A 22,826-nucleotide genomic window follows, 5' to 3' on the forward strand; every position below is an offset into this window, starting at 1 on the left:
TGTGTAATTGTAAAATGCAGGGCTCCCTTGCAAAATAAACCTGGTCTCAATGGAACGCCCTATTACAAAAAACAAAACAAGTATTCTACCAAGAGGTCGGGAGTCAGGACATTTACGGCAGTGTGCTTATTCTTTGCCAACAGGGATGCTGCCTGCCTGGTTCAAGTTTTCTGCTCAAACCTGAATCGCTACTCTTGTGGCAGAAATGGGATAATCCCATCCCTGTACTCACAGTATGCTTGCTCTGTAATTACAGTCACTGGTTTGTCAGCAGTTCCCCCCATAGATGTATAGGGCTAGTTTCCCGGACCCCGAACAGACTAAACTACAGATAACAGATTAGTTCTATAATTTTTTACTAAACAAAATGTAAACCTCATCCTGGACTGGAACCGGATAATGTTTAATCCAGGGCTAGGGTCCATGCAATGGCATTTTGCTAGATAACAGTAGTAGAACATTTGTAGATATAAAATAACACACACGTAACTAGCTAAAACATTCAAATGATCAAATAAACACTTTCTAAATTCGCATTCATCTAGTAATGTGTCTGTAGCTACGATCTTCCTATTGGTCGATGTCTGTGCGGCGTCTGTGTAACCTTTATCCTGTGATTGGTTGTGCACGTGAAGCGCGATGTTTGAATTGGTTGATTCAGTGGACGCCTTGAGGGAAGTGTCTATGCACAAAACAAGGGGCATCGTCAGGTAGCATTTCATGGCTAGATAGAGCAAGTTGTTTCTGTTTAAAAGGGTCGTTTTTGGGGGGGTTGCATTTACGAAGATAACTCATCGCGACTGACGAGGTAATTTGATTTACTTTAGAATTAGAGCATTCACTTGATGAAACTAACGTTACCTGAAGCGAAATACCTTTGCTAGATAAATGGCGAACGTTAGCCAGTTAAATTATCTTGTTTTTGCTAACGTTAATCAGCGCTTGCTAGGTAACGCTAGTGCATTTGAGATTATTATTGTACAATGAAAAGCGCATTACAAATGTATTTTATTTTGCAAATTACATTCAACACATTTTAAATTCCAAAACTATTTGCTAGGTAACTGTTAGTTACCGGGGCAGTTTAGCGAAACAAAGCAGTCAGGTCTGTTTGCGTGTACCTGCCAATCACCAAGCCAGCCAATGGATTGCTTTATGTTGGTTCAAAAGTTTTGGCCACGTTTTCAACACTGCAGCAGCAGCCCTGTAGCTAATGTATTCAGATGTCTAAAAATATCAGTAATGGCATAATTTTAATTTGGGATTGAGGCATGGAAGTGTCTCAATCTAATACGTGAGGTGGGACTTTTGACTTTAAACCACTTTTAGATCTGAAAACCAAACTGGGCTAGTTAACCCTCTAGAATAAACACCAGTCTTTTGCAGACCAGCAAACTTGACTTTTAGCCCCTCGAGTCATCCAAGGTTCCCTTGCCTACATGTAACAAGATACACGGGACTATGTTTGTAACTCAGTTAGTAGAGCATAACGCGCCAGGGTTGTGGGTTAGATTCCCATGGGGGACTAGTACGAAAAAATGCTTACAATGTATGCAATCATTACTGTAAGTTTTTAAATGACTAAAATGTCAAATACATATGAAAGATGTCAAAAAGGAGGACCAAGGCACTCTTCATATAATGAATTCAAATGCCTTTATTTGTATGGCATGTTCAATGTTTCCATTGAACATGCTAGACCAGTTGAATATTTCCATTGAAAATGCCTTACAAATAAAGGCATTTTAATTACATTAAGTGCCTTGGTCCTCCTTTCTTTTTGATTACCAATTTACCCCTTTTACCAAAGAGCTCCTTCTGTCTACCAAAACCTACTGTGTACCTTAGCAGCGCTTCCCTTCCTCCCTTTTCTACATATGAAAGTTATTTTAGTAAACCTGGAAAACGTGTTGATGTAGATTTCACTCACTCTTGACAGCTCTGTGATCACCAGAATCTCAATTCAGTCACCCAAAAGGTTATGGCGTTGTCTATGGCATCTCCGTGTGGAGTCCTGTCTGACGAGGAGGAGGGGGGCATGGCTGTGTTTGAATCCACGGCAGCTGACATCGGTGGCCTAGTAGGACAACGACTGAACGAAGTGACTCTGCCTGAGATCTCCATAATCTCCCCTGGACTAGAACCTCGGCCATCCATCAGAGAGGTGAGGCCTTAGCTCTGACATAACTCGTAACACTCTGCACTCGAGACACATATTTAAGGTTCCTTTATTACAGGCCTACCAGTACTTGTTTATCAGTGAATGTAATATTAATAGGATAATTATAATTGTTTTTAGTTTACTGCAGAGCCCCTAGTACCACTGTACATGCCTTAGATACCTCCTTTGTCCCACCTCCCACACATGCAGTGACCTCGCCCAGTATAACCAGCGTGTCCAGAGATGCAACCTCTTATCACTCAGTGCCTGGGCTTACCTCCACTGTACCCGCACCCCACCATACCCCTGTCTGCACATTATTCCCTGAATCTATTCTACCACCCCCAGAAATCTGATCCTTTTATTCTCTGTCCCCAACGCACTAGACAACCAGTTTTGCTAGCCTTTAGCCGTACCCTCATCCTACTCCTCCTCTGTATGTCGTGTGATGTGGAGGTAAACCCAGGCCCTGCATGACCCCAGGCACTCTCATTTGTTGACTTCTGTAATCAAAAATGCCTTGGTTTCATGCATGTTATCAGAAGCCTCTTCCCTAAGTTTGTTTTACTCACTGCTTTAGCACACTCCGCCAACCCTGATGTCCTTGCCATGTCTGGATCCTGGCTTAGGAAGGCCACCAAAAATTCAGAGATTTCCATACCCAACTACAACATTTTCCGTCAAGATAAAACTGCCAAAGGGGGAGGAGTTGCAATCTACTGCAGAGGGAGCTTGCAAAGTTGTCATACTTTCCAGGTCTATGCCCAAACAGTTCGAGCTTCTAATTTGAAAAATGTATCTCTCCAGAAATAAATCTCTCACTGTTGCCGCCTGTTATAGACCCCCCCTCAGCTCCCAGCTGTGTCCTAGACACCATATGAATTGCTTGCCACCCATCTATTGTCAAGAGTTTGTTCTGTTAGGTGACTTAAACTGGGATATGCTTAACTCCCCAGCAGTCCTACAATCTAAACTAGATGCCCTCAATCACACACAAATTATCAAGGAACCCACCAGGTACAACCCTAAATCCGTAAACATGGGCACCCTCATAGATATTATCCTGACCAACTTGCCCTCCAAATATACCTCTGCTGTTTTCAATAAGGATCTCAGCGATCACTGCCTCATTGCCTGCATCCGTAATGGGTCCGCGGTCAAACGCTCCCTAAAACACTTCTGCGAGCAGGCCTTTCTAATCGACCTGGCCCGGGGATCCTGGAAGGATATTGACCTCATCCCGTCAGTCGAGGATGCCTGGTCGTTCTTTAAAAGTAATTTCCTCACCATCTTAAATAAGCATGCCCCTTTCTAAAAATGTAGAACTAAGAACAGATATAGCCCTTGGTTCACTCCAGACCTGACTGCCCTTGACCAGCACAAAAACATCCTGTTGCGGACTGCAATGGCATCGAATAGTCCCCACGATATGCAACTGTTCAGGGAAGTCAGGAAAGCAAAGGTTAGCTTTTTCAAACAGAAATGTGCATCCTGTAGCTCTAACTCCAAAAAGTTTTGGGACACTCAAGTCCATGGAGAACAAGAGCACCTCCTCCCAGCTGCCCACTGCACTGAGGCTAGTCACCACCAACAAATCCATGATGATCGAAAATGTCAATATGCATTTCTCTAGGCTGGCTATGCTTTCCTCGTGGCTACCCCAACCCCGGCCAACAGACCTATGTCCATCCTGCCCTGCCTTTCTAAAGTCACAAGTGTTTTTCACAAGTGCTTTATTTCACAAAAACGTGAATGCTTTATTCTGGTCAGATGTTACAAGCTGTTGGCTTAGGGACTACTCCCTCTAACTGACCTATCAATCCTGTATGACATTTTTTGCTTGTCATTTGTTCATTCATAAACATTTTGCGCCAAAACAGATTTCCATTGGAACTTTAAGTGTGTAGCGGATTTACACAGGGGGATCAGTGATAGGCCTATAGTACGAAAATGTTCAACACTGCTGTTCATCACAGAACTGTACTATCACCACTTTCTTTCCTCCAATATTCAGAAAGCATTGGCAAAGCCTGGGGTGATCAGACAAGGCAGCGGTGGTGAGGGGAACACTGACAAAGTGAAGGTGTTTCTGCGTATCCGCCCACTGACTGAGGGAGAGAAGGAAAGGGGAGAGGAACAGGTACAATCTGCACTCTAAATTCCATTATATTATCGTCCCATCCTATTCTCCATGTCAACTTTGAAGTACTTGTGAGACGGGTGTTATTTCCCCTCTTCTCATTTCAGGGCTGTGTGTGTGTGCAAAACAAAGAGAGCCTGATGCTCAAAGCCCCCAAAGACTCCCAGAACATGAAGAGTGCAGAGAGGGGAGTCGCCCAGAGCATGCACAAGTTCAGCTTCTCACAGGTAAACAGTTTCACCTTCACACAAGACCTGAGAGAAGACTACTATGACACGTACATTATAATATACACACATCACAGATGTCTTTTCATATGTACCTCTAGATCTTTGGTCCAGAGACCAAACAGCAGGACTTCTTTGAGAGCACCATGAAGGAGATGGTGAGAGACGTGCTTCGTGGAGAGAGTCGGCTCCTCTACACATATGGTGTCACCAACTCTGGCAAGACCTACACCATTCAGGGTGAGATAGTATTGGTTGTCACCAAGTAACTACAGAAAGCTAGACATTTCCACTATCTTGGTTTAGCTGTTTGTTAAATATACAGTGGAGATAGATACCACAAAGTACTGACGTGACCTTTCCCCTGTAGGAGTGGGTCGTGAGGCAGGCCTCCTGCCCCGGGCCTTGGTGTCTTTGTTCAGGAAGTTGCAGGGCCGCCTCTACGGGGCCATGGACCTCAAGCCTGTCCTCCACCAGGAGGTACGCCAGCTGGATGCCGGTGAGGTCCGGGCTGAGGAGATCCGCAGAGACGCTCTACTCAAAGAGGTGAGGGAAACAGGAGCACAAATCACTCTGGAATCATTTGTCAACTAAGTCACGATGCCACGTTCCTCTCCCCATGTCTCTATCACAGGAGGATGACATGACTTCTCGGATGAGAGGCGGCACTAGTACCTGGGACAGCGGCATCGGTGGACACTCCATAACCAGCCACATCGCCACCCAGCTAGAGGGTGAGGGCATTCAGACTGTAACATGACTCTGCTCTCTGACGCCTGGTGGACCCTGAAGCCAAGTCTAGAGTTATACAGCATTTACACAGCTCCTTTATTATATAGGCATTGGTAGTATGTAGAGTATAATCCTGGAAGTTGCATGGTCACTGCTCAACACGCCCTTGTCTCCCAGCAGACTCTGACAGTGTATGTCTGGAGCCAGACAGCCTGTCTCACAGCGGAGGGGAGGAGCTGGAGGAGGGGGTTCAGTTCTCTGTGTGGGTGTCCTTCTATGAGATCTACAATGAGTTCCTGTACGACCTGCTTGAGGCTCCGCCCTGCCTGCAGCCTAAGAAGAGGGCCATCCTGCGGCTGAGTGATGACAAGCAGGGGAACCCTTACGTCAAGGGTAACAAGCATTCACTAAGAAAACATCTAATATGTAGATAGTCTTAATGTTTTTCATTGTAGTTTATTCACATTACTGACCTTTGTTTTTGTGTTGTGCAGATCTCACCTGGGTGCAGGTCCGCAGTGCAGAGGAGGCTTGGAGAGTGCTCAGGGCTGGCCGGAGGAACCAGAGCTTTGCCAGCACTCACCTCAACCAAAACTCCAGCCGCAGCCACAGCATCTTCTCCACCCGGATCCTGCACGTCCACCCAGAGGCTAACCAGGGCCAGGCCACACGCATCAGCGAGTACGTCCCATCCAGGCTTCTCATTCTCCAACCCACTGTCTTATCCTGAGTGTTCTGATCTGACCTTGTTGTTGGTGGTGGTAGTAGTGATTCTGTCCCACTAGGCTGTCTGTCTGTGACCTGGCATTAGGATAAGTGATTCTGTCCCACTAGGCTGTCTGTCTGTGACCTGGCTGGCTCAGAGCGTTGTAAGGACCAGCGCAACGAGGAGAGGATGAAGGAGGCCAACAATATCAACACCTCCCTCCACACCCTGGGCCGCTGTATCGCTGCTCTGAGGCACAACCAGAACAACAAGTAGGCCACACACACACACACACACACACACACATCTAAACAAGAGGAATTCATCACATGCTGGTAAATGAAATGCATCCCAGCATTGTACTGTCCAGATGACACGTTCTCCTGTCCCTACAGGTCGCGACCCCCTCAGGTGGTGCCGTTCAGAGACAGTAAACTGACACGGGTTCTTCAGGGCTTCTTCTGCGGCCGCGGGCGCTCCAGCATGGTGGTCAACATCAACCCCTGTGCCTCCACCTACGACGAGACACTACAGGCCCTCAAGTTCTCTGCCATCGCCACACAGGTACAAACAGCTCTCACCTTGCAGTTAATAATACAGCCTTGGTTTCAGAGAAATATTCAGTGGTTGTGACCTCTGTTGTCCGTCTCCTCTCTCAGCTGGTCCATGGGCCGTCCACTAAAACCCGAGTGGCCTACATCCTGTCCCTGCTGCGGGAGCCCCGGTCTCACTCCAATGACAGCACTCTGATTGAGGAAGACGAGGACAGCGATGAAGATGGGGACATCACCATGTTTGATTCAGATGTATGTCCTACGTCCCACTGAATGAAATGTCAACTTGTGTGTGTTGGACCTCGGTGACTGACTGGGTCTGTGCTGTGTTCAGGCTCTGCTGCGGGCCATCGAGGTACTGAAGAGGGAGGTGCAGAGGCAGCGGGAAGAGAAGGAGGTGCTGGAGGCCACCGTCAGAGAGCAGGTGTTCTCTGAGATGATGGAGGTCATCTCTGGCATGGAGAAGGACTTCACCCAGACCCTGGAGACAGAGAAGGCTCTGATGGAGGAGAGGTTTGAGGACAAGATCAACAACCTGCAGAAAAGCCTCAAGAGATACTACAACCAGGAAATAGAGGTGAGGGATAGGGCAGTCTGTAGATTAAGTTAGTGTCTTTTTCAGTGGGTTTAGAATAGAGTTTTATATGCTACAGATGGTTGATTCCTTTCCACCTTCCCTCTCATCCTAGGAGCGTGATGAACAGATTGAGGCACTGACTGCAGCCCTGGAGAAAAAGGGAGGTGTGTCCCTAGCAGAGCCAGCCCCACTCCCCCTCTTCCCACCCCTAGCCCTGGGAGGAGAGGCTGAGGGCCCCACGCCCCGTCGCTCCCAGCGCCTGGCCTCCACAACCACAGGAGAGCTGAGCAGAGTGAGGGCTGAGCTGGACCAGTGTCGTGCCGAGCTGCTGGAGAAAACACAAGGTAAGAGGAGAGGGAGGACCAGGACAATCGGGAGTGTGGGAACAAGGTGATTGATTGGTAAATGACATGGGTCTTTATAACTGTAACTCTCTTCCAGAACTGAGGCGTGTCCAGGGGCAGCTCACACCACCGGAGCACTCCGACGCCCTGACCAATGCTGCCGACCGCAAGCTGGAGGAGGGCCAGAGGGTCGGTACTCCAGCTAGTGGGCGTAGTCTCCTCTCACATTACCCCCATACCTTTTTGTATTAAACACTATAACCATTGCTGGGATTTTAACATGTTTGTGCCTCTGCTGCAGAACCTGCGTCAGTTGCGTCTGGACCTGCAGAGGCTGGGTCTGAACCTGCAGTCTGGAGAGAGGGCATGCTGCCGTAACACTGGTGGGGAGAGGCTGCGCCATGCGCTCACCACTGCAGACCACACACTGGCCAAACAGGTACACCTCTATAGAATTCAATAGGACTTCATTCCTAGGCAAGGGAGGGGAACACTTTGTTCTTGGTGATCCTAGGCAGGGCTGCTACTAGTTGGTGTTTCTGTCACGTTGAAAAAGCATGTAGACTTTGTAGGCCCCCTGTCCACCCCTCACCCTGTCCACTTCTCTCCACCCCTCACCCTGTCCACTACTCTCCCTCAGGACCAGACCCTGGTAGAGCTACAGAACGGCCTGCTGCTGGTCAAGGCTGACCTGAGGAGGAAGGCGGAGACCCTGGCCCAGATGGGTCAGATGCCCCCCTGTGGCTCGGCCTCTGCTACTCCTGGCTCCTGTCAGAAGAGGGGCTGTGGGGCAGCAGGCAACGCTGAGAACCAGCCCCCAGAGAAACGACACTTCTTCCGCTCCCTTTTCCCACAACACACCCCGTCACGAAACGGACAACAGGGACGCCCCCGTGAACCTCAAACCACACCCTACTCACGGATCCTTCGCTCCCGCCAACAGTCCCCTCCCCCAAGTCCCGGCCCCTCTGGCAGGTACAGGGTTACCAAGTGCTGACTTTATCCTCTACTGCTATGCAAACCAATTGTAAATCTGTACTATTTTGCAATTGTTTTTTAATTTCAAGTGTTACTACAGTATCTGCACTGCTAAGCTGTCTTCCTTAGGAATGCAAAAGTTGTTTTTGTAGTGGACTCTGGTATACCTGAGTATTAAACACAATGCTACAAGATTCTGGTTGAATGAGGACTGATGCACATATTACCTCCTGCTAAAGTGCTTTAAGAGTTGTTACTATTAGACATTATTTACATTGCATTCTCTAATGTAAAGGTTTTGCTTTCAATGTTTGTCCAGTCTTTCAATATACTTTGGTGCAACAGTAAAATTTATAATAAAATCTTGTACACTTTATTTTTAATGAATTTATTCTAAGTGACATTAGCATGCAGTTTCCATTGATTTAATGACTCAGTGGTTCAGAATTCTTTCATATTCAAAAGCAGGGTGGCAACTGCTGCACCGACATGTAAACATACACAGAAAATATTTACATTATGTATAAGGGTAGACAATCTCCCTCAATATGGCATTAAGTACTAATTCACCATAACTGTATATGGAACCAACAGGATAAGGCAGATTGTCCCAGAGCTTTCAGCTAGCCAGTAGGGTGGTGTGTCAGGGAGAGAAGGAGGACAGATCGAGGGGAGACACCCTCCTAACAGGGGTGGTGTTAGAGGCCTCCATATGGTCTCTGACCTGGGAGATCTGTCTGAGTAGAGCCTTGCCTTCCTCACGAGCCTGTAGAGGGACACCAGAAATACATCTGGTCGGACAACAGTACCGGACAAGCAGTGTATGTAGATATTTTGATAAGATGGACACTTTTTCCCATGAACAACATTCAACTGGAGGACGTGCTTACGTCATTGTAGTCACAGCAGCGTTGGGCACACAGTGAAGCCTCCTCATAAAGTTTGTTCTTGAAGTAGTACTGGCCAAGGTAACGCAGGGCCGTGCTCACCTCTGCATGCTCCAGCTGCTCCTGTAAGCACATATGCACTAACTCCAGGTGCATATTCATTATGGAAACCGTTTACAGTTGAAGAACCAAAATGGAAGCAAACTGAGCAAAACGAGTTTCCATTGAACAAAGTCAGGTAGGTCTCTCAGTTTGAATAAACGTTATGCAACAGAATCAGCGTAATGAATATGCCCCCAGCTGTGCCGGGACTGGTCCTAGAGACTGACTGAATGGTAAAAACATACCTATGCCTATACAATAACCTACATAACAATTTGGCTCAATAATCCAGCATTTTGGATTTGAGATAAAATGACAGTACACAATGTTACCTTTTATTTGAGGGTATTTTCATACAAAGTACTTTAATTTCTAAACAGTAAAATATGTATCTAGTTGCCCTATTTGAAGGCATAAATATTTGGACAAATTCACCTATTGTGAATAAAATTGTCAGAAGTTCAGATTTGGTCCCATATAACTAGCACACAATGACTACATTAAGCTTGTGACGACAAACTTGGATGCATTGTTTTTGATTATGTGCCCAAAAGAAATGAATGGTAAATAATGTGTCATTTTGGAGTAACTTTTATTCTAAATAAGAATAAAATATGTTTCTCAACACTTCAAATAAAATGTTATTTGTTACAACGTGGATGCTACCATGATTACGGATAATCATGATGAGTGAGAAAGTTACTGACCAGGTTTCCATCCAACCTTTATGAGCGTGAACTCTGTCTGATAAAAATAAAGGGTCATGACAGGCCTGATGGAAACAGCAAAATGTCGGGAAAATTAAAAGACACTAGACAAGGAGGGATCTTTGTGTGTCTGTCACGTAATATGGAGTGTGATCCTCCCACTATGACCCCGGAAAGCACAACGTTTATTAGATTCCAGATGAAATTACTAATAAAACTTCACAGGATGGTGAAAGTGCACCGTGAGGAGCTTAATGCTCCTTTTCGGCAAATAGAGGGTCTTATTCTGGTGACATGATGATCATGTCTGCTGCTGTCTGACAAATAATCTTACTCTTTTTTTTCCCATTAAAATCTCATGTCGGTAGCCTACCCTACTTTGTGAGTTGTTGGCTAGAGCGCAACATGCCAAGACCAGAGTGGGCACAGAGTGGGCTATATAAACGCAACATTTTGTGTGACAAAACCATCAGAGTTGTAAATTATTCGGTACATTAAAATTTAACCGCAAAAGTCATTTTTATGTACACTACGTCATCACGCACAAACCTGGCTACAGCTGCAAAGATAATGCCCCCGAAACATGCCAACCTATCACCGTAACCAATAACGGGATGTTTTTCTTGGGGGTATGATATTTATGTCTCTAACTTTCTCACAATTCATTCATGATTATCCACAATCCTGGTAGTAACCACATTAAAATGTAGAAGTGTTCAAAAACATTCTATTCTTATTTACAATAAAAGTTACTCCGAAATGACAATACATTTTTGCCATTAATTTCTAGTGGGCACAAAATAATCCAAAACAAAGTGCAAATGCATCCAACAAGCTTGTAGAGCCTCTAGTTTAATATAATGTAGCCATTGCATTCTAGGAATGTGACCAAATACCATTCTGAACACACTATAAGTGAATTTGTCCAAATACTTATACAACTTCAAACGGGGTGACTAAATACATAAAGTCCTTTAATTTTTGAACTGTAAAACAGATAATGCATTCGGAAAGTACTTAGACCCCTTGACTTTTTCCACTTTGTTACGTTACAGCCTTATTCTAAAATTGATTCAATCGTTTTTTCATCAATCTACACACAATACCCTCCTAATAACACAATACAAACAAAATGAAATGTCACAGTACCAGTCGGAAGTTTGGACACACCTACTCATTCAAGGGTTTATTTGTACTATTTTCTGCATTGTAGAAAAATAGTGAAGACATCAAAATTTAAAAAAATTACACATATGGAATCATGTAGTAACCCAAAAAGTGTTTGGTAAAAGACCAAGTCCAAATTATGGCAAGAACAGCTCAAATAAGCAAAGAGAGACTACAGTCCATCATTAAGACATGAAGGTCATTCAATCCAGAAAAGTTCAAGAACTTTGAAAGTTTCTTCAAGTGCAGTCACAAAAACCATCAAGCGCTATGATGAATCTGTCTTTCATGAGGACCGCCACAGGAAAGGAAGACACAGAGTTACCTCTGCTGCAGAGGATAAGTTCATTAGTTACTAGACTCAGAAATTGCAGCCCAAATAAATGCTTCACAGAGTTCAAGTAACAGACACATCTCAATATCAATTGTTCATAGGAGAGTGCAGAATCAGGCCTTCATGGTCAATTTGCTGCAAAGAAACCACTACTAAAGGACACCAATAATAAGAAGAGACTTGCTTGGGCCAAGAAACACGAGCAGTGGACATTAGACTGGTGTAAATCTGTCCTTTGGTCTGATGAGTCCAAATTTGCGATTTTTGGTGAAAAAACTTTTTTGTGAGAAGCAGAGTAGGTGAACGGATGATCTCCGCATGGGTGGTTCCCACCATGAAGCATGAAGGAGGAGGTGTGATGGTGCTTTGCTGGTGATACTGTCTGTGATTTATTTAGAATTCAAGGCACACTTAACCAGCATGGCTACCACAGTATTCTGCAGCAATACACCATCCCATCTGGTTTGCGCTTAGTAGGACTATAATTAGTTTTTCAACAGGACAATGACCCAAAACACACCTACAGGCTGTGTAAGGACTATTTGACCGATAAGAAGAGTGATGGAGTGCTGCATCAGATGACCTGGTGTCCAATCACCCGACCACAACACAATTGAGATGGTTAGGGATGAGTTGGACCGCAGAGTTACGGAAAAGCAGTCAACAAGTGCTCAGCATATGTGGGAACTCCTTCAAGACTATTGGAAAAGCATTCCTCATGAAGCTGGTTGAGAGAATGCCAAGAGTGTGCAAAGCTGTCATCAAGGCCACTTTGAAGAATATTAAATATTTTGATTTGTTTAATACTTTTTTGGTTACTACTTGATTCCTTCTGTGTTATTTCTTAGTTTATGTCTTCACTATTATTCTACAATGTAGAAAATAATAAAAATAAAGAAAAACCCTTGAATGAGTAGCTGTGTCCAAACTTTTGACTGGTAATGCGTGTTTGATTAAAAAAATATATAATATAGTATATATACACAGTGGGGCAAAAAAGTATTTAGTCAGCCACCAATTGTGCAAGTTCTCCCACTTAAAAAGATGAGAGGCCTGTAATTTTCATCATAGGTACACTTCAACTATGACAGACAAAATGTGTTTTTTTTTTTTTTTAAACGATTTTTAAATGAATTTATTTGCAAGTTATGGTGGAAAATGAGTATTTGGTCACCTACAAACAAGCAAGATTTCTGGCTCTCACAGACCTGTAACTTCTTCTATAAGAGGCTCCTCTGTCCTCCACTCATTACCTGTATTAATGGCACCTGTTTGAACTTGTTATCGGTATAAAAGACCTGTCCACAACCTCAAACAGTCACACTCCAAACTCCACTATGGCCAAGACCAAAGAGCTGTCAAAGGACACCAGAAACAAAATTGTAGACCTGCACCAGGCTGGAAAGACTGAATCTGCAATAGGTAAGCAGCTTGGTTTGAAGAAATCAACTGTGGGAGCAATCATTAGGAAATGGAAGACATACAAGACCACTGATAATCTCCCTCGATCTGGGGCTCCACGCAAGATCTCACGCCGTGGGGTCAAAATGATCACAAGAACGGTGAGCAAAAATCCAAGAACCACACTGGGAGACCTAGTGAATGACCTGCAGAGAGCTGGGACCAAAGTAACAAAGCCTACCATCAGTAACACACTACTCCACCAGGGACTCAAATCCTGCAGTGCCAGACGTGTCCCCCTGCTTAAGCCAGTACATGTCCAGGCCCGTCTGAAGTTGGCTAGAGATCATTTGGATGATCCAGAAGATTGGGAGAATGTCATATGGTCAGATGAAACCAAAATATAACTTTTTGGTAAAAACTCAACCTGTCGTGTTTGGAGGACAAAGAATGCTGAGTTGCATCCAAAGAACACTATGAAGCATGGGGGTGGAAACATCATGCTTTGGGGCTGTTTTTCTGCAAAGGGACCAGGACGACTGATCCGTGTAAAGGAAAGAATGAATGGGGCCATGTATCGTGAGATTTTGAGTGAAAACCTCCTTCCATCAGCAAGGGCATTGAAGATGAAACGTGTCTGGGTCTTTCAGCATGACAATGATCCCAAACACACCGCCCGGGCAACGAAGGAGTGACTTCGTAAGAAGCATTTCAAGGTCCTAGAGTGGCCTAGCCAGTCTCCAGATCTCAACCCCATAGAAAATCTTTGGAGGGAGTTGAAAGTCCGCGTTGCCCAGCAACAGCCACAAAACATCACTGCTCTAGAGGAGATTTGCATGGAGGAATAGGCCAAAATACCAGCAACAGTGTGTGAAAACCTTGTGAAGACCTCTGTTATATACCCTTTGTTGGCAATGACAAAGTATTGGGATAAACTTTTGTTATTGACCAAATACTTATTTTCCACCATAATTTGCAAATAAATTCATTAAAAATCCTACAATGTGATTTTCTGGATTTTTTTTTCTTTCTCATTTTGTCTGTCATAGTTGATCTGTACCTATGATGAAAATTATAGGCCTCTCATCTTTTTAAGTGGGAGAGCTTGCACAATTGGTGGCTGACTAAATACTTTTTTGCCCCACTGTATGTATGTATGTATGTATGTATGTATGTATGTATGTATGTATATATACACATACATATACAGTGCCTTGCGAAAGTATTCGGCCCCCTTGAACTTTTTGACCTTTTGCCACATTTCAGGCTTCAAACATAAAGATATAAAACTGTATTTTTTTGTGAAGAATCAACAACAAGTGGGACACAATCATGAAGTGGAACGACATTTATTGGATATTTCAAACTTTAACAAATCAAAAACTGAAAAATTGGGCGTGCAAAATTATTCAGCCCCCTTAAGTTAATACTTTGTAGCGCCACCTTTTGCTGCGATTACAGCTGTAAGTCGCTTGGGGTATGTCTCTATCAGTTTTGCACATCGAGAGACTGAATTTTTTTCCCATTCCTCCTTGCAAAACAGCTCGAGCTCAGTGAGGTTGGATGGAGAGCATTTGTGAACAGCAGTTTTCAGTTCTTTCCACAGATTCTCGATTGGATTCAGGTCTGGACTTTGACTTGGCCATTCTAACACCTGGATATGTTTATTTTTGAACCATTCCATTGTAGATTTTGCTTTATGTTTTGGATCATTGTCTTGTTGGAAGACAAATCTCCGTCCCAGTCTCAGGTCTTTTGCAGACTCCATCAGGTTCTTCCAGAATGGTCCTGTATTTGGCTCCATCCATCTTCCCATCAATTTTAACCATCTTCCCTGTCCCTGCTGAAGAAAAGCAGGCCCAAACCATGATGCTGCCACCACCATGTTTGACAGTGGGGATGGTGTGTTCAGCTGTGTTGCTTTTACGCCAAACATAACGTTTTGCATTGTTGCCAAAAAGTTAAATTTTGGTTTCATCTGACCAGAGCACCTTCTTCCACATGTTTGGTGTGTCTCCCAGGTGGCTTGTGGCAAACTTTAAACGACACTTTTTATGGATATCTTTAAGAAATGGCTTTCTTCTTGCCACTCTTCCATAAAGACCAGATTTGTGCAATATACAACTGATTGTTGTCCTATGGACAGAGTCTCCCACCTCAGCTGTAGATCTCTGCAGTTCATCCAGAGTGATCATGGGCCTCTTGGCTGCATCTCTGATCAGTCTTCTCCTTGTATGAGCTGAAAGTTTAGAGGGACGGCCAGGTCTTGGTAGATTTGCAGTGGTTTGATACTCCTTCCATTTCAATATTATCGCTTGCACAGTGCTCCTTGGGATGTTTAAAGCTTGGGAAATCTTTTTTTATCCAAATCCGGCTTTAAACTTCTTCACAACAGTATCTCGGACCTGCCTGGTGTGTTCCTTGTTCTTCATGATGCTCTCTGCGCTTTTAACGGACCTCTGAGACTATCACAGTGCAGGTGCATTTATACGGAGACTTGATTACACACAGTTGGATTGTATTTATCATCATTAGTCATTTAGGTCAACATTGGATCATTCAGAGATCCTCACTGAACTTCTGGAGAGAGTTTGCTGCACTGAAAGTAAAGGGGCTGAATAATTTTGCACGCCCAATTTTTCAGTTTTTGATTTGTTAAAAAAGTTTGAAATATCCAATAAATGTCGTTCCACTTCATGATTGTGTCCCACTTGTTGTTGATTCTTCACAAAAAAATACAGTTTTATATCTTTATGTTTGAAGCCTGAAATGTGGCAAAAGGTCACAAAGTTCAAGGGGGCCGAATACTTTCGCAAGGCACTGTGTGTGTGTGTGTGAGATATATATATATATATATATATATATATATATATATATATATATATATATATATATATATATATATATATATATATATATATATATATATATATATATATATATATATATATATATATATACACATACATACATATATACATACATATACATACACACACACACAGAGGTTGGGTTGCTCACCCCACAGAAGAAGATGTCTTGGATGTAGATGATGTAACACTGGGCCGCATCGTCAGACTCATTAAGCTGCTCGTGAAGTCTGTCAACATACATATGTATTAGAGAATATAAAAGTCAACACAGTATTAAGTGAACCACACATATACATGCTCTGATGTCCATACTTTGCCAGTTTCAGTAGAGCCATTCTCTCCACGTCCCCCACAGAGTACGCCCTCCAGTAACACTGGAGAAAAAGGAAGAATAGAACTTAATGACAGATCACAGCAGTGGTTCAAATATTACATTCAAATCTACAGGAAAATTAAAAAATAATGGCAGAGAGAATGCTGCTGTTGCTAACCTTCTTTGCCTCGACGTGCTGTGAGAGTTTCTCGTAGCTCTCTCCCAAAGCAACCAGCATACGAGAGTCATTGGGCCTGAGGGCCACAGTGACACGTCATTCACACTACAGTATGTAAGGATTTGGTAATAGACTTTACTACACGATACCAAGCACCCACTGACAACAGAACCCTCTACCTTGGTTTTTACTCAAACACACACCTGAGCTGGTGGGCCTTTCGATAGTAGTAAAGACAATAGAATGGCATCTTGAGGATCTCATAGGTCTGTCCCAGGCCATACCAGGCACGGTAGTCTCGTTTGTTCACCTCTATAGCGTGCCTGATCAACAAAGAAAACATACACAGAAATAGAAAACCATGGAGCACAACGCTCTGACCCATAGAATCAGGAATACCAGTGTGGTGTGCACCAGTTATTTATTTATATTTCCCTTAAAACATCTACTATTTTGAATGTTGTAGCTATAAATTGTTTGAAATAGCCCTAGCAAACTTCACATTTCAAGTAAAAACAACTTATCGTTACTATCGATATCAGTAAAATGTCCACGATAAATCACTGGGTCGGTCAGTATCCATAATTTTTGGGTTTATTGTCCCAGCTCTAAGCCATGCCATAATGGAGTGTCAGTCTGACCTGTAGGCCTGGGGCAGCGGGCCATAGTGGAGTGTCAGTCTAACCTGTAGGCCTGGGGCAGCGGGCCATAGTGGAGTGTCAGTCTAACCTGTAGGCCTGGATGGCAGCGGGCCATAGTGGAGTGTCAGTCTGACCTGTAGGCCTGGGGCAGCGGGCCATAGTGGAGTGTCAGTCTGACCTGTAGGCCTGGGGCAGCGGGCCATAGTGGAGTGTCAGTCTGACCTGTAGGCCTGGGGCAGCGGGCCATAGTGGAGTGTCAGTCTGACCTGTAGGCCTGGGGCAGCGGGCCATAGTGGAGTGTCAGTCTGACCTGTAGGCCTGGGGCAGCGGGCCATAGTGGAGTGTCAGTCTGACCTGTAGGCCTGGGGCAGCGGGCCATAGTGGAGTGTCAGTCTGACCTGTAGGCCTGGATGGCAGCGGGCCATAGTGGAGTGTCAGTCTGACCTGTAGGCCTGGATGGCAGCGGGCCATAGTGGAGTGTCAGTCTGACCTGTAGGCCTGGGGCAGCGGGCCATAGTGGAGTGTCAGTCTGACCTGTAGGCCTGGGGCAGCGGGCCATAGTGGAGTGTCAGTCTGACCTGTAGGCCTGGGGCAGCGGGCCATAGTGGAGTGTCAGTCTGACCTGTAGGCCTGGGGCAGCGGGCCATAGTGGAGTGTCAGTCTGACCTGTAGGCCTGGGGCAGCGGGCCATAGTGGAGTGTCAGTCTGACCTGTAGGCCTGGGGCAGCGGGCCATAGTGGAGTGTCAGTCTGACCTGTAGGCCTGGATGGCAGCGGGCCATAGTGGAGTGTCAGTCTGACCTGTAGGCCTGGGGCAGCGGGCCATAGTGGAGTGTCAGTCTGACCTGTAGGCCTGGGGCAGCGGGCCATAGTGGAGTGTCAGTCTGACCTGTAGGCCTGGGGCAGCGGGCCATAGTGGAGTGTCAGTCTGACCTGTAGGCCTGGATGGCAGCGGAAGTGTTCTTCATCTCCATGTACTCGTGGCCCATCAGAGTCCAGGCCCCCAGGCAGCGAGGGTTCAGCTTCAGAGCCCTCTGGAAGTACAGGGCTGCCTTTTCATGCTGCGACCGCAGGCTGTAGTAGTTCCCTACACACAGGACAGACAGAATGCACTCATTAGAAACATAACATATCACTTGTAGGTAGAGTTGGTTGTACTTCTTAAGTTTTGAAAGGTCTGTCTGTGATTACTGAACATAGTAAAGAGTTCTGGGGGTTTATGTCCGGCTTTGACTTGAGAAGAGTCCTTACCGATGACACAGCAGGTTTCTACCCTGTACTTGTCTATCTCCACCAGGTTGTGGGCCAGGTAGCTGAGCTCTGGCTTCATGCTCTGTGGAAACACAACAGACAGTCAGACATGTTCATAAAGACAGAGCCCGACAGATGGAGACAGTCAATTAAGTGGGGTCTCACACGGACGTATAGCAGGTTGGAGAACGTGTCCATGTTCTCAATGCGAAAGGGATCCTGCTCCCGCAACTCATTGAACAGAGCCAGAGCCTGGTCAATATCTATGACAAAGAAAAGCGTAGGTGTGAAACTGAATAGAGGAAAGAAAATACCTAGCAGAATGTTTCTTCATATTACTTTATCGACTTGACAGACCTCGGATGTTGTGGTAGGCCACAGCAATCTGTGAGACGATATACGTGCTCTTGGAGAAGCCGGACTCAATCAGACTCTGGTATTTCTGCAGGGCCTCTTTGATCATCTGCAGCTCTGTGTACATGTGGGCTATGAAGAAGTCTCTGATCCAGCAGTCTGGCAGAGACAGGGACTTCAGCTGACAAGAGGAGCCACAAGTATATCATTGTAATATTCTATAAGTTCATTGACATGTAATGTAGTCCAGTAGATCTGGGAACCACTGTAGTGGGTACAGAGGAGAAATTATCTGTATGAGTTGTGTGTGTGAGTATTACCATGTCAATGTTGGTGATGAGGTTACAGAGCTCCAGCCACGCTCCCCAGTGTAGAGGTAGGGCATGGGTCGCCTCCACAAACACATCTACCGCCTCCTTCAGTAGATCCAGCTTCCGCAGAACCACCCCATACCTGCACACACGCGCAGGTTTGTGAGGTTAAAGACTCACTGTACACGTATATGGGGGAGGTCGTCAGAGACCTGGTCGTGTGGTGCCAGGACAACAACCTCTCCCTCAATGTGATCAAGACAAAGGAGATGATTGTGGACTACAGGAAAAAGAGGACCGAGCACATAGTAGTGGAGCAGGTTGAGAGTTTCAAGTTCCTTGGTGTTCACATCACCAACAAACTATCATGGTCCAAACACACTAAGACAGTTGTGAAGAGGGCACGACAAGGCCTATTCCCCCTCAGGGGACTGAAAAGGTTGTATATGGGTCCTCAGATCCTCAGCTGCACCATCGAGAGCATCCTGACGGGTTGCATCACTGCCTGGTATGGAAACTACTCGGCCTCCGACTGCAAGCCACTACAGAGGGTTGTGTCTACAGCCCAGTACATCACTGGGGCCAAGCTTCCTGCCATCCAGGACCTTAATATCATGCAGTGTCAGAGGAAGGAAGGCCCTAAAGACTCCAGCCACCCTAGACAGGCTGTTCTCTCTCCTACCGCACGGCAAGCGGTACCACTCCAAAAGGCTTCTTAACAGCTTCTACACCTCAAGCCATAAGACCCCTGAACAGCTAATCAAAGGTCTAACCAGACCCCTCTTTTACTCTGCTGCTACTCTCTGTTTATAATCTATGCATAGTCACTTTAACTCTACCTACATGTGCATATTACCTCAACTAACCGGTGCCCCTGCACATTGACTCTGTACTGGTACCCCCTGTATATAGCCTCCCTTGTTATTTTACTGCTGCTCTTTAATTATTGGTTACTTTCATTTTAATTTTACTTAACACTTATTTTAATTTTTAAAGCATTGTTGGTTAAGGGCTTGTAAAGTAAGCATTTCACTGTAAGGTCAGCACATGTGACAAATAACATTTTATTTTGATTTGAGTGTGTGTGATAGTGCGAGGTGCTTACAGGTACAGAGTGAATCCGTCCAGCTCTCCAGCACTGTGCTTCTTACTCAGCTCCACCCTCAGCTCCCGCAGAGCCTCGTTACGCACCTGACCTTTCTCCAGAGGCCCTGCAGCCAATCACAGCAGGCAAAAACAACCAATCAAGACATTGAACTCTGTCTTGAGACACCATTTGATTTTGGTGTCAAAGAAAGCTTAGCTCCTCACCCAAGCTGTCCACAGTCTCATCATCTTTCTTCTTTTCTCCAGACTGGAAACAGATGAGTGTCAGAATTTGACAACATCCCTTAAATGACAGGCTACATTGGATGGCCCCCATTGAGGAGTTGCAAGTATTCAGGACAATTGTATTGTCTCTATTCCCATTGTGACAACTAGATTTCTAGAGGTGATGTTGCTGTGAATGCTGAAACACCATCTCACCAGATAGCGAGAGTACATGTACAGGAAGTATGCTTTCTGGCTGCGGCAGCCGCGAAGGAAGTAGGCAGCACGGTCATACTCTTTCAGGTCAAAGTAGGACTTGGCCAGGCCAAGAGCATCCAGGTCCTGAGCATCCTCCTACAACCAGGATGACAGAGAGGTAACAGCGATTGTACATATCACTCAAATGGCCTCCAATTCAAAAACATAAGCAACATGTTCATGCATTAACAAGGAAAACATTATCTTTAGCCACAAACCTCAGTAAAAGTTGCCGATGGAGGTAATTCATTATTGGGAAGGGGGTCCAAAGCAAATGCCAACTCTGAAGCCCTAAAATAAAAATGTCACACAACCATCGGTGATATCACTGACGTAGTTAACGCAATGTTTTATCAACTTCAATATGAACCCGTATTAAGAAAATAAAAGCCTGAACCGGTCTGAAAAAAAATAGGCAAGATTTGACAAAACTTGCAAGTTAATCGTTAGCATTAGCAAGCTAACAACTATGAGTTCACCAACTGAAGCTATTCTTCACTGAAATAAATACAATGATCATAACATCAAGAATAGAGCTTCTTACCATTTCACGCTATGTACAAGTCCTCTTTCTTTACAAAGCGATATCACAGAGATCAGCTGTTTTTTTATTTTAACTAAATCGCCAAACTCACTACACAAGGCCGCCATTTTTCATACCTTGATTGTACGTCATAAAAACACAAGTCGCGATTGGACAGCATTAGGGCTAATCGATTTATAGCAATAGCTTTTCAGCTGTTTACCTGAAATTATTATTTACAATGTAACAAAGTTTTAGAAATGACTTGAAGTCTTCTAAGAATAGGCTACCTAAATATTTTTAAGTGAGATGGAAACCAACTACAATGCAGTTCAGAATTTATCCAGAGGGTGGTAGCCTGTACCACAGAACACGATGCATTTTGCTACAGTACTGTCAAGACAGCTAATTAGGTTTCCAGTATGTGGAATAAAACAAATTATGACAGGCCTGATGGAAACAGCACATTTGTCTGTAAACTTTCCAAATGTTGACAAATCAAACGATTTTATGGACAAATATTGATAAAATCAAAGTACGTTTTGAGTCACGGGATGACATGTATGGTTCTCCCACTAGGATTTGGGAAAGCATGCCCTTCATTAGGCTACAGATTAAATACATTATGATGAACTTCACAGGGTGGTGAACGTGCAGTGATGAGCTTGATGCACCTTTCCAATAAATATCGAGGTTCTTATGATGATCGATGCTTGGCTGCCATTTGACAAATAAAACGAATCTTTGTCCATAATAATCTCAACATGTTGGCTACACATGCACTGCATCTGCAAACTGTTGTCTAGAGCCCACATGTCAATACCAGAATAGAAACATTAGCTATATAATGCTAAATGTTTTATGACAAAACCATCAATGTAGCTGAAAACGCGATGGAAACCCAGTTAACTTATATGTTTAATTCAGTACATTTGAATTGAACCGCAAAAGTCATTTTTATGTGGACCATGTCATCAAGCACATACTTTTATAGACAACAGGTCAATTTAATGGAAACACATCTCTGGTGGGAAAATGCGCATATTTTATTTATGCAGATTTGAGAATATTTGCATTAAAATGTGTCACCAATTGGATGTCACCTAGCTACTGACAAACAGCAAGCAATTGAGGTATCACTCACAAAATACCAGTTTACCCTCTACACTAACCATTATGTCCCAGCCATGTTGAAATGGCAGGTTGTGAAGGGCCAATTCATATGTAAAATTCACAGCACAGTGGCAAGCATCTGACAGGCACAACTGTCCTCAAATCAAGGGGATATCAATGTGCCAGTACATGTGCCTTGGCACATTGATTGGACCTTGCATTGAGGACAGAGAGCTTAAATGGCAAGGTACACATACTCCTGTTGTGCCTGTTCATGCTGTGCCTTCAGCATTGTACATATGAATTGTCCCTTCACAACTTGCCATCTCAACATTGCTGACTGAACGAGATCATAATGCATTTAGGCGCAAACATGACGCAAAACATCCTTGCCGTTGTCACTTTCTGAACAGACTGTTGCTATGATAACAGCTTGTATGAGTGTGTTTTGCCCATTGTGTCTCATGCTGCTAATCTGTAGTTTGCAATGTGGAGCACAGATCCTGGGGTTGGGGCATGTGGCAGCGGCATGGTTCTACCTGGGAGCCTCCTCTGGGAGAGCTGGGGAGGACAGACAACAGCTGGGACCATACTACTCTACCCTTGTACAGACAGAAAGAAAGAAAGAAAGAGAGAGAAAAAAGTGACTGACATGTTTGATAGAGCTACTAATTATTAAATATG

At 44.5% G+C, this 22,826-nt stretch overlaps 2 protein-coding genes across 5 annotated transcripts; one reads left to right on the forward strand and one right to left on the reverse strand.

The window, feature by feature from the left end:
- Positions 1-634: 634 nt before the first annotated feature.
- On the forward strand, positions 635-8,795 carry kif20a (kinesin family member 20A). 3 transcript variants are annotated; one of them, XM_021591440.3, is made up of 17 exons: positions 635-808; positions 1,955-2,164; positions 4,176-4,301; positions 4,409-4,528; positions 4,630-4,768; positions 4,899-5,074; positions 5,163-5,262; positions 5,441-5,653; positions 5,755-5,941; positions 6,095-6,238; positions 6,362-6,530; positions 6,626-6,772; positions 6,855-7,097; positions 7,210-7,441; positions 7,539-7,630; positions 7,743-7,880; positions 8,082-8,795. In XM_021591440.3, exons 2-17 carry the CDS (start codon positions 1,982-1,984, stop codon positions 8,436-8,438), a joined length of 2,766 nt encoding a protein of 921 aa, XP_021447115.3. In that variant the 5' UTR covers positions 635-808; positions 1,955-1,981; the 3' UTR covers positions 8,439-8,795. The 3 variants fall into 3 exon arrangements, with proteins under 3 accessions (XP_021447115.3, XP_021447114.3, XP_021447116.3); XM_021591439.3 differs by having other exon boundaries at positions 639-808; positions 1,940-2,164; XM_021591441.3 differs by having other exon boundaries at positions 639-808; positions 1,968-2,164.
- Positions 8,792-21,436, reverse strand: LOC110509426 (cell division cycle protein 23 homolog). 2 transcript variants are annotated; one of them, XM_036967541.2, is made up of 16 exons: positions 21,051-21,436; positions 20,725-20,797; positions 20,465-20,602; positions 20,249-20,291; positions 20,043-20,148; positions 18,947-19,079; positions 18,630-18,807; positions 18,438-18,535; positions 18,273-18,354; positions 17,955-18,108; positions 16,585-16,704; positions 16,382-16,457; positions 16,203-16,264; positions 16,039-16,117; positions 9,310-9,429; positions 8,792-9,185 (listed from the first exon to the last, which is right to left on the reverse strand). In XM_036967541.2, exons 1-16 carry the CDS (start codon positions 21,155-21,157, stop codon positions 9,063-9,065), a joined length of 1,692 nt encoding a protein of 563 aa, XP_036823436.2. In that variant the 5' UTR covers positions 21,158-21,436; the 3' UTR covers positions 8,792-9,062. The 2 variants fall into 2 exon arrangements, with proteins under 2 accessions (XP_036823436.2, XP_090082713.1); XM_090226587.1 differs by having other exon boundaries at positions 9,310-9,450; positions 21,051-21,431.
- Positions 21,437-22,826: the final 1,390 nt, after the last annotated feature.

This window comes from Oncorhynchus mykiss, chromosome 29, assembly GCF_057628025.1.
Source record: "Oncorhynchus mykiss isolate SJ-2025 chromosome 29, ASM5762802v1, whole genome shotgun sequence".
Classification (NCBI taxonomy): Eukaryota; Metazoa; Chordata; class Actinopteri; order Salmoniformes; family Salmonidae; genus Oncorhynchus; species Oncorhynchus mykiss.